Source organism: Canis aureus, chromosome 23 (assembly GCF_053574225.1).
Source record: "Canis aureus isolate CA01 chromosome 23, VMU_Caureus_v.1.0, whole genome shotgun sequence".
Lineage (NCBI taxonomy): Eukaryota > Metazoa > Chordata > Mammalia > Carnivora > Canidae > Canis > Canis aureus.
Window position 1 is genome coordinate 6,790,749 of NC_135633.1, and position 12,389 is coordinate 6,803,137.

The 12,389-nt window shown below is 37.1% G+C and overlaps 1 protein-coding gene across 1 annotated transcript in view; it reads right to left on the reverse strand.

Moving 5' to 3' along the window:
* Positions 1-3,995: 3,995 nt before the first annotated feature.
* Positions 3,996-12,389, reverse strand: part of SLC17A6 (solute carrier family 17 member 6) — a 40,758-nt gene continuing 32,364 nt past the window's right edge. Inside the window, exons 9-12 of the mRNA XM_077866198.1 lie at positions 7,950-8,082; positions 7,227-7,337; positions 6,752-6,879; positions 3,996-6,022 (exon numbers count right to left, since the gene is read on the reverse strand). Coding sequence (XP_077722324.1) covers positions 5,687-6,022; positions 6,752-6,879; positions 7,227-7,337; positions 7,950-8,082 — 708 coding nt within the window. The 3' untranslated portion in view covers positions 3,996-5,686. The remainder of the gene's footprint in view (positions 6,023-6,751; positions 6,880-7,226; positions 7,338-7,949; positions 8,083-12,389) is intronic.

The following is a 12,389-nucleotide window of genomic DNA, read 5'->3' on the forward strand; positions in this document are numbered from 1 at the left end:
CCTGGAGAACCCTTGAATTTCATATTTCTATTAGCATCATTATCATTATCAGATCCCTCACTCATGTCCTCCTTTAAAATAAAATCAAAGGTAGTAACACCTAAACAAACAAACAGTGAGAACCGGAAACTAAATGAAAATGAGGGAGATAAAAACAGCAAAGGAACCAAACAGCGCGTCTCTAAGCTTCTCAAGGAGACAAAGAAGGAGACCTGAAAACCCCACGTCTTGTCATTTCTAATTGCCGATGGTGCACTAATGAATCAGGAAAAGCATTCCTCAAACTCTCAGAAATGCAGGGATCTGTATCTAATGCATATTAAGCAAAGTAATAAAACACGTCCTTAAATGCGATTTAACAAAACTGAAGAGGTTTCTTCAGTTGGTTTGCTCTTGCTGAAATCTGACGGTATCAATCAATAAAAGCTGCTGAATTTGGGCAAAGCACAGGGTAACAGATCCGGATCCTGGAGCTTTTAGGTGCCTGGCTGCATTCGTGAGAAAGCTCAGAGAAGCCTGAGCATTTTAAGGGACTGTGTAGCACAAAGCAACCTTCACAAATGAAGGGTTTCTGACAACAGCTGAATAAAAAATAAATAAATAAATAAAAATCAGGTTTGAGGTCTTGTATGAAGATGGAGAAAAAAGAATTAGAAAAAAAAAAAAAAACTCTGCTCATTATATCACCCTGCTAAGAATTAAATCTCAATAGCCACTACATGTTGTTAAGACTGACAAGGCAGTGTGTACAAGAAGGAAAAAAAAAAAAAAGGAAAGATAAAATGTACAGTTCATTCGAAACCCAGGGGAGGAACAGAAACAGAAAGAACTGTGAAGACCTGGGAACTGAGCTGAGAGGTTCAGCTCATCCGTCTCCCCTCCTGTGGACACTCAGGCCCTGGGGGGAGCAGACGCTGATCCTGCTGCCACCTGGCCTCCCTGCAGCGTGGGGATCTCTAAGGCTGAGAAAAGTTTCTTACCTAAAACTTAAAAAAAAAAAAAATTGACATGGGGAGCACCTTGAAGGCAGACCACGTTTGGGAGTTTGGAGGATTAAGACAAACCTTTGCTCGAGGAGGGGCTGGTGTTAACGCCTCTTCCCTTCAGTCATCTCTGAGTGGCCTGTCCGGGCAGCTGGGGGTTCTGCAAACACCTCTGGGAGGAGATCGACTTCAGGATTTAAAAGAGCAGGGGCTGTTTTCTCACCACACTATCGACGATGACTTGCACAGAGTCGGAGCTTAATAAACATTTATTGAGTGAATATGTAAATTAGCAAATGAACCCCAGAAAAGCCCATTGCCAGCAGCACTCTTGGTAGACAAACACAGGAATGAGAAGCTAGGGACAGGAACTTAAATATCCATCATGATTATAGAAATTAAAAGTGCGTATATGTGACTTTGCATTTCCCAAAATCAGCCACGAAAGCAGAAAGTTAAAGGGGAAAAGGTGCAAAGATAGAATTTTCGTAATCAAGGTACTGGATACATAGATTAAATACAGCTCATGCAATAGAGTGTTAGACTCTGGAACTCTATTGTTCAAATAGAAAAATACACATGCTGTATTGTTAAACAACAAAAAAAATAGTTTGCAACAGTAGATGAGGTATGACTTCAAATTTGGAAATTGCTAAATATTTTCTGTGTATTTTTCTTATGAAAGATGCCAGAAATGTTAAACAGTGCTTATCTCTGGATAGTGAGATTATCATTGCCCTCATATTTGGTTTTTTTTTAAGATTTTATTTATTTATTCATGAGAGACACAGAGAGTGAGAGGGAGGCAGAGACACAGGCAGAGGGAGAAGCAGGCTCCACGCAGGGAGCCCGACGTGGGATGGATCCTGGGACCCCCAGGGTCACACCCTGGACTGAAGGTGGCGCAAAACTGCTGAGCCACCCGGGCTGCCCCTATTCATTGTTCTTAATACTGTCTTTAGCTAATGAAGCTCCCCTCCCTCGAACTACCTTTATAATCGGGAGAGTAATACAGTGATTTAAAGATAAAAATAAATCACTCTTGCTGCAGCCAAATGGTCTGTATCTTATTCTAATCCTGCCTAGGGAACCTTTAGGAAGTTAATTACACTCTCTCACCCCCACTTCCCTTCCTTGGAAAATACAGCTACTAATATTGATATGTGGCCTTTCAATTTTATAAGGCAGCTGCGTGGATGCAGTGGGGGTAATGCATTAGAGAGCATTTTGCAAATTGCAGACTACCTCAAACATAAAACATGGCAGATGGGGCTAGGCATCGGGATGAGGAGGGAAAAGGGTGAGTGTGCAGAGAAAGGGAAAGGGTGCCTGGGCGGCTCAGTCAGCTCAGCTTTGGACTCCTGATTCCAGCTCAGATCAGGATCTTAAGGTCTCAAGATCGAGTCCCATCTAGGGCTGTGTGCTGAGTGCAGAGCCTGCCTGAGAGTCTCTCTCTCTCCCTCTTCCCCTCTCCCTGCTCCTGCACTTTCTCCCAAAGAAAGAAGAAGAAAGAAGAAAAAAGAAGAAGGAGAAGGAGAAGGAGAAGAAGAAGAAGAAGAAAGAAGAAGAAGAAGAAGAAGAAGAAGAAGAAGAAGAAGAAGAAGAAGAAGAAGAAGAAGAAGAAGAAGAAGAAGAAGAAGAAGAAGAAGGAGGAGGAGGAGGAGGAGGAGGAGGAGAGGAAGGAGAGGAAGGAGAGGAAGGAGAGGAAGAAGAAGAAAGGAAGATGGAACAAAAGAGAACAGCTAGTGGTAATATCCGGAGACATTATTAGAAGATTCCTTAACAGGAACTGTAAATTTTTGCATTATCGAATTGGGGACATTATAAAGTATTAGTTCCAAGATGCTTTCATTCCTGCCAAAGTTATGCACGAATGGCATGTGGGGCCCCAAAAGAATTAGGCTGAGTCTCTGGCTGTTGTTGCTTTGTGCAGAGAATTGCAGGGAGAGAAAATACATTCCCTCACCTCCCACCCCCCTCCGCACACACTCTGAGCTTATGTGACTTGTGGATATGGGGTAGTGATTGAACTGATAAATAATCTTCAGTTAACTTCTCAAATTAAGCCCTGACTAAAAAAAGAAAACAGAAATAAAAGCAAAGTCCAGCTTATCCTAACAACTTCTTCCCAAATCCGTAACGTGCTCTGTGTCCTCTGGATCCAGTTAGTTTCTCCTGTTGCGGCTCGGTGTCCTCGTTAGTTATGTAGGGAGTGTCAGCTAAATCATCCCAAATGCTTTTTTGAGCAGCGAAATCTGGAATCTCAGATTCCAGTGCTATATAATTATGGTCTTCCCTTTCTGCACATCTGTAAAGTCGGGAATCAGAGGGAAATGATCACTTTTCCAGTGACACAGACATTCCATTGGCTGCTACGTTGATAAATCCTGCTCCCTGCTTGCTGGTTTGGCCGACACATTATAATATGATGATGTTACTCTATTTGACCTTGGGAAAGTTATTTAACCTTTATGAGCTTCAGTTTCTTCCTTTGCAATCTGGGAATAAAGGGAATACCTACTTAGGGTCGTTGTGGAGTCATATGAGACGCTCTACATAGAATGGTTAGGGCAGCGTCCCCCACAACCTACACAGAGTCTCAATTAGATGGTGTCCTTGACCTGATAACTTTTTAATTTTTTCCTATTTCTTTAAACTGAGCACACAAATCATGAGAAGACTCCCATCGAAAGATAGAGTTTGACTCAGAGACCTATTTCTTGATGTAAAACTCTGTCCATGGACCCATACAATCTAAAGGGTGCCAATGTTCTTCCGGTAAATCTCAAGTAGCTAAAAAGGTTATTATCCTTGAACCTAGATTTGGCTTCACAGGAGCACACAAAAGCTACATTTACATTCAAGCTGCAAACTAAATAAAATAAACCCAAGTTAAGGTATTATATTTTTACAAAAGGATAAATAGAGCATTTTATTAACACTTTTTCTTTTTGCAGCAACAAAATGGTAGTCCACATCTTCTCATTCAACACAACAAAAGCTATGATCACATTATATCACTCTGAGACGCAAAGCAAAGGATGTTTTTATTTTCTTAAGGTCAGGGATGGTTTGCATCTTTAAAACAAATGTCATGTTTTCTATTTGCAGTAGCAGGGCTTCCAGTCACTAGCACAATACAATGAACAGATCAAATATCCAGAATAGACAAATACACCAATGATATTTTGCATTGAATTGGGAAATGCATTATTATCATTTAGAACATTATAAAGAGGTCTGATGTTAACTTTTCAAAAGAAAAAAAAATCATTCCAACCACCCAGACAGCTACCACAAGCAAAATGAAGATAATATACAGACAGGAAATTGTATGCATTGCACTTATTGCTTGGAACACAAATGTTGCAATTCCTGTTGAGATATATTAAGAAATGACAAGCAAAATGCCTCTGCCCCATCTAAAATTCTAGACTCTATGAAAGTAGAAATTGCAGTCCCCTAACCCAACATTAGGTGTATGCTATTTTTGGTTTTTTTGTGAAGATTGTTTATTATGTTTTTGTGTATGGATATGTATAAGATATACAGATATATATAGATATAATTTTAATATAATTTATTGTCCTATATATTTAAGACAAATATCTTTTAAATGGGACTTTAAATAATAAAATTGTCTACTTACAATATCTCTATTAAGTTTATCTTTTCATATTATATATAGCTCTGTGGCACAAGTTCCATATAGTATTTAGGAAGAAGAATATCTAAACCATATTCTATTTCTTTTGTTGTTAATATTGCATTTTAAGGGCTATATCTCCATAGTAAATTTATTAGATTCTTTATGGTGTATGCATCTTTTTTTTTCTAATGCAAGTTACAACCAGTACAAAGTTGTAATAAAAAATACATTAAAGTCTATTTACTTTTTAAATATTTTTTTGCAAAAAAGTTATATGATATGCTACATGAAAAGTCAGGTTTTTGTTGAAATGTGAAGTGTTTTATACTGTTAGGTAAATGAATGGAAGAACATGAAGCATACCCCTCACTTTACAAGTTCTCTTTCACAGATATAAGTATATGTGCACGAGCATTTCATATAAAACACTGCAAGATATTTCTTTTCAGAACCAACAAAATATTCCACATTATGTAATAACAATAATTATTTAGTACGCCTTGCTAGTTGCTAGCCCACAATAGTCTTCTCTAATTGAGAGATATATCAACTCTGTTATTTAAATTCAATAAATGTTGCACACACCTGATGCAGCCAACATGACATCTTCAGGTTTCTTAACAGGATTTCTGCATGATATCTTGCAATACAGTGTAACAAATATATAAGTGCATTTTGCATGATCAAGTAGCTTTGGCTTCCTAACCTTTGTAGGATGGGATGTGCCAACTGTTTTAGTTGTGCTTTATTAAATGGTGATGAGTTTTAGCTCATATGAATCCAATGAGTAACTACTCGCTTCTACAATTTTGACCAGTCAACCTTTAAATCACAAACGCAAAAATGGATGACCTGAATGGAAATGGTGGCATTTCACAACTTCTACAGATTGCACTTGATGGTAACTTCATGAGTTTGTTTTGATTCATTTTTACAGCAAGACTTGCCTGGTTGATATGTTTATGTGTTTACACCACTTTTTTTTTTTTAATTTTTGTGCAATCACAATTAATTTAATCACAAACACTAAAAATAAATCCAGCAATTAGCTTTGTTATGAATAATCATTTCGGTCCTTATAGGTGTATGAGTCTTGTACTTCTTCTTGTACAAATTCCTCTTTCTTTTCCCAACCATTGGGCCAACCTCCATTGGCCTGTGTTGTGGCCCCGTAAGACTTGGTAGTACCATAATTTATATAATTCTGAGTAATGTCTCCTGTTTCTTCATCAAGCTCATCTTCATGGATAAATCCACACTTTTCTTCACTTGTTTCCTCAGGGTCTGCCCAGGGTTGCTTCTCTCCTGAGGCAAATATTGCATAAAATATAACTCCGCCGTAGTGGACCAAAGCAGCGATCAGGAAAACATACTGCCACTCTTCACGTGACTGCAGTGACAAAAAGTGGCACTGTGAAAACCAACTCCCCTTGTTTGACAAGCATAACCTCTTCTTTGAATGCTCCACCATCACACTTTTCATACAATGTTATCTTTAGGGGAAAACCCTGTTCTGAGTATATAAAGCAAATACTGTCCTAAAAACCTTCCATAATCCTACAACTTTCATTAATTAAATTTCTTTAAATCTCAGGTTCTGAAATAAAACCCCAAGTAAAACTCTGTGGTCGGCTCATTTTTAAAATGCCCATAATCTCTCTTTTAATTTCCATTGATTGATATATATTTTTTCCTCCTACTTCTTTTGTTTATTTACTTTAGGTGAACACAAATTGTGAAGCTCTACCTATAAGGACAAATAGCTAATAATACTATCCTTCCATTGATAACTGCAGAGTCTGAATTAACATTTCCAAATTAGCTCCAAACACTTCTACTTGGGTGTTCTAATAAGCTAAGAGAAAAAAGTCTTGCTGTTACTGTTTTACCACACACCAGAACTACAAGAAATATTAAAAGGTGTTGAAAAGTGCAGTGCTTATTGGTTGGGAAAGAAGACTTCCTTGGAGTTCTTAGAGATTTTCTTGTGAGTCTCAATTATCTTCCTTACTCAGAGATTTGGTGGCTGGAACTCAGAGATGGCCCAAACAGAACAGAGTAACTCTTCTCTACCATGAGACAGTTCAGAAAACTGAGCATTTCTTTTGCTTCATCTTACCTTATTCTTTGTCATTGCACCAACAATTATAGGACAAACCATTCCTGACAACGTGCCAACACCATTTGAAATGCCCATTAAGATACTGGCATATCTCGGAGCAATATCCAAGTGGTTAACATTGAAACCTGAAATAGACACAACAGCTTTAAGTCAGAGAATCCTAAACCCCTTACAAGTGGGTGACTGTGGAATATTCTCTACCACATTCACCACTCTCCTCAGAAGGTACCAGATATGCAGCATGTGCTCGGTAAGTATTTTTTGATAATTTAGCTCAGGGACACGATTAGAGCAGAATGCAGTATTGTTTCTTATCCAGTACCTAATATGCGATGCTCAAATCACAGAGAAATGTTTTCTTAAAAAAAAATAAAGAAGAAGAGTAAGCAGGAGGAAAATGAGTAGCAATAAATCCAAATATCCAGTAAAAATAAGGACATTGCATGTATAAATTTTAAAACACGTATCTTACCAGAAATAGCAAATCCACTGAATCCCACTGCAAGTACCAAGAACGAGATAGCTACCCCTCTGGTATGAGAATAGCCAACCACCAGAAGCAGTGTTGCTTCCATGCCAAAACCTTCAGGAACAAACACATGGAAACACTTAGAAATTTGTGGGCATTTTTCCAGTGAGCCAAAACTGCTGAGACTGCTTATGCTCATCTGACCTAGCAAACCTCTTCCAGGAGTATATCTTAAAAGCAATAATAACAGGGGCATCTGGGGGGCTCAGTCGGTTAAGCTTCCAACTCTTGATTTCAGCTCAGGTCATGATCTCTAGGTGGTGAGATCAAGCCCTGCATGGCCTTGCACTCTATGCTCAGCAGGAAGTCTGCTTGAGGTTCTCTCTCCCCCTTTCCCTTTGCCTCTCCCATCCTTCTAAAATAAATAAATAAGATCTTTAAATACTAATAATAACAATCATAATCTACACATAGAGATTACCAAATCCTTCCATTTTAATAAAATCATTGAAAACAACCTTAAGTTTCCATGGTGAGCAGGGACGAGTTAGTTATAAAGTTATTTAACACCAGGAGTTATGAAAATTGGAAGATAGAGAAATGATTCTAAATGAACAATGAAGACACAAGTTTAGCTGCATCTCTGGCATGCACAGTAGAAGTTACTCACTCACATAGGTCAGCACTTTGTGAGCCAAAATCATGTCCTTCACGTCATGTACTTACCACCACAATTCATGATCTTTCTCACTGTAGTAGTTGAAAGAATTTGCTTGCTTCTTAGAAAATCTGCAATCTGCCCTCCAATGGGCACAATAATTGTCATTACTAAGTGTGGCACAGCAGATAGCATGCCAACCTGAATAAAAAGAAAAAGAAGAAAAAGAAAAAAAAAAAGGTCTTGGTTTTTTGAATCCATCCTAAATTCTTTATGGAAAAAGAGAGAAAAAAGTACTATCTCCAAATGACCACTTACTCACTTACTTATTCCTAGAATAAGCAACAATATCCACAGAAATAAATGAGAAAAGTTAAGTATGTTTACTTTTTATTTCAGAAGAGAATATTTTTTCTGTGTAATAAGTCAGTAAATTTTGAGTTTATGAATAAACTGTTCTGAATCTTAACACAGAATGATTCACATTTATCCCATTTTATATTCTTAAATATGTTTGCAAAAATTCATCATTAGTGAGTGAGAGACAGAGACTGAGTCAGAGGGACAAGAAATCTATTTGACAAGCCTTGAAGAGGCTGTAATTTTTCTTTTTATTTTTTTTAATTTTTAAGCAGGCTAAAAACCTTAACTGGATCTTAAATATGTATCTCTTATAAGTTTTATATTTAGTTTCTAAGTTAAAGTAACCCAGAAAATGCAGATCAGTTCTTCAATTTTAGGTATTTTCTCTGTCAAATATCAGTATTTGGTTACATTGTTACACAGTGGTATAAAGTCTCTGTATTAATTTCATACGAAAAAGCTCAACTTAACATCTAACTTACCAGCATCAATTCAACACACACTTTTTGGGCAATAATTATGTGTAAGACACTCCTCTAGGCATCATGAAGGTAGGAAATATGAATAAAATGCATTTTTAACTGTGTAAATAGACTTAGATTTTGAACATAGACATCTAAGGAAGTTTTTATTCCTAAGCGTAATTAGAAGTACACTTCCTGGCAAATTAGAAGTACTGGGAAAACGTATTATTTGTATATAAAAATGTCTTCCAAGTGAGATTATTGAAGGGTTGAGACAGATTGCTTGATTTTACAGTGGCATACAGCATGGTGCCATGCCCCTGGAGCTGAGCTTTTACCACAATTAATTAAGTAAGTGAATGACTCCTAAGTAGTTTACACGTCTGAGTTATGTAATTCTCTCCCTTTTATCCTGATGAAGGTTTATTATATTATTACTCTCTTGTATTGATGAATAAAGTCTAATTTAAAAATGATTTCCAGGACCAAATATTGAGCCATTTTTACCTGAGTCCAAAAACAGGGCTTTTGACCACTATGCTTAGCTCTACCACCATGTGAGAAAGAAAAATCAAATAAAACCAGATAATGCATGTGAATGTTCTTGATTTAGTTCAAAACCTGGTATTTAGTATAGGCTCACCAAATGTGAGCTAAGTAAAAGTATGAGGTAAACTGACATTATTGCTTTTCAGAATAGCGTCTTGAAAGAGCAGAGTGGTTCTTCATTCTTAACTATAGAAGATCTCTTTAAAGCAATCAATCTGTAGAAAGAAACCATCAGACAAGAAAATATCCTGAAATATACCGTGTTAGGATTTGTGTAGAATTGCATATCGTGCATTTGATAGTTAGAGGCAAAGAAAGCCTGAGAATGACCTGCATTTCCTAAGTCCACATAACTGGCCTGCATCTTGACTCAGTGTTTGAGATATCTGAAAAGTTCGTAAATCAAACATACTTTGCTATTTACTGTCTACTCACATAGACATTTTAATTCCTTTGGGTAAATAAAGAATAAAACTATGATTATTAGTTATCACTTCCAACGAAACACAATGGGAACTGCAAGGAGCTAACAATCTGGAAGTTAAAGAGACAGACGTTGGGAATATTCTAGCCCACTGACTTAATACTTGCAGGTACTGAATCTCCCAGGTCCCTAGGCAATATGTGGACATATTCGAATGTGATCTCATCAGGGTCAAGTTGCAGAACTTTATGAAAGTTATTCAACTATCTTCTTAGCTTTTGGTGACTTACCATATTCACTTGGGATCACATGTGATCAGAATGCTCAAGACTTTTGGGGAGAATCATCATCTATGATAATCACACAGTACTTTGCTCATTATCTTAAGGTTTTACAAGAGTTAGGCTAAGTGTGTGGAGTCTATAACTGATGGACTCTTCATAGAAACTCTAGGTCATTAGATTTTGTGCACCCTCCTCTTTGCTTCTCTGGGTCACACTCTGCATTTCCTCTTTCCCCACCCGTGTCACATTCTGTTTAGAAATTGGCAGGCTGTTATGCAACAAAGAGAAGCCTCTCAATATTTCTCTTCTGCCCCTAAATGTAAAGCTCAGAAGAATTGAATGCCTTCTCTCATTTGGTTGTCTCTTGTAACCTCTCAAAGTGCCAGTTTATCCAAGGTCATTTGATAGGTCATTTTTAAAAACCTAAAAATGTTTCTTTATAAGCATTATACATATAGATATTATATTAATATATTTATTATAATTTATATAATTTTTAAGTTATACAAAATATTAAAATATAATTTCTATGCTATATATAGAGATAGATAGACACACACATCCCTCTGTTATATTTCTGCTTTAACTGGGTCTGTCTACCTGAAATGAAGATTGTGGTTTAGTCTGCAGGATACTCAATTTAAGGTTGGAGAGAACCATCCCCCATTTAAATATTTTAGTTTGCTTACACTTTGCCGCAGTTCTGAAAGAGGGCATTAATACCATTATTTATAGAAAAGAAAATCAAAGCTGGCAATCATTCAATACTACATAGCCCCAGGCTACATATCAATAGTCTATTATAGAGCTTGGATTCGGAGCCATGCCAGCCTGGATCCAAAGCCCCTGCTCTATTTCCTTTACTACTTCCTTTACACGTTTTTCAAGTAAGTCAGTGATTTTTTTTTTTAACCAGTATAATCAAAATCTTCAAGCCAATCTGCGTGTGCAGAATGTATCTACAATTTTAGTTAAAAATATAACAAGTGAATCAAAACAACCCATCTGGTTATTATATTTGGTTTTTGTGAAATATCATTGCTTTTACTCAAGCATTTTCAATTAAGTGGAGCTACAGGGTCAGAATGGCCACACAGTTTCATTAACATCGGTTGGCTCCTTCACTTCCCCCCCATGAGACCTGACTTTATTAATAGCCTCTCAGTGTCATATTTGTCCTAGATTATGAAAATGGACTCACACCTCCAGCAGCCTTTGTTGAGAAGTATAACACCTCTCAGAGCTCCCAAAGGCTACCCCGCAATGTTTGATCAGCTCTAGAGAGAAGAGCCCTATGGAAAGCAGCCATTCTTCTCAGGAATGGAGGAAACAGTTTCCTTAGAAACAGGGACTACAAAAGAGCTCTTAGAATAGCTTCTCCTAAACTCAGGTTTTCTTCAATTCCAGGCCTCAGATAGTCTTTCAAGTAGAGACATAATATGAATAGGGAGCCCAGCTGGATGTATGTAATGACATGAAGAGAAATGGCAAGTCCATCGCTAGCACAGACAAGTGTATTCAGTACTCAGCAAAGGGCTTGGCAGAGATGGTATTCAACAAATACTTGCTAAGTGCTTAAATGAATATAGGATCTACCTGAATTTGAATAACATAGTAAAGGGAATTGAATCATAAATTAAAGAATCGGGGCTTAACCTGCTTCTGGCATATATTACCAGCTTGGCCCTTAGGCAATTTAAATACCTTCCCTAGCCTGTTTCTCCATCAACGGAAATGATGAGAGTTATCCAGCTGGTCAACCAAACAAGGTTGTTCATGCATATGAAAGGACCCTGTGAATTTCAAACTGTTCTATAAATATAAAATAGTATTTTTATGTTCATCTTATCCTTATAGAAAACCTCAAAATGATTACATCTTCACAACTATGAACAAATGTCTATAGCGTTTTGCATACTGTGCTGTAACTGGCAACTAATTGCTTTCGTCTATGCCACCAGGCTGTGAACTCCTGAAGACAGGAACCACATTTTTATTTCTGAATCCAACACAAAGCTTCATATATCCTATTCAATAAATGCTTGTTAAGTGAATAAATTGAATAAATTAAACCCAAGAATGTTTTCAATTTTTTTTGCTTTCTCAAATCTTTTAGCAAAGACCATTTTTTTAGATTTATAGAAAATAATTTTTTTTACTTTATTATAGTTAGTATACAATGTTACACTAATTTCAGGTGCAGGACAGAGTGACTTGACAAGTTCATATGCTAAACGGTTGCTCAGGACATGTATAGCTACCATCTGTCACCATGCAACACTATTACAATATCATTAACTATATTCCCTATACTGTGCCTTTTAGTCCCATGACTTCTTATTGCATAACTGGAACCCTGCATCTCCCGTTCCCTTTCACGCATCTTGCCCACTCCTCATTTCCCACCCTTCTGGTAACCACCAA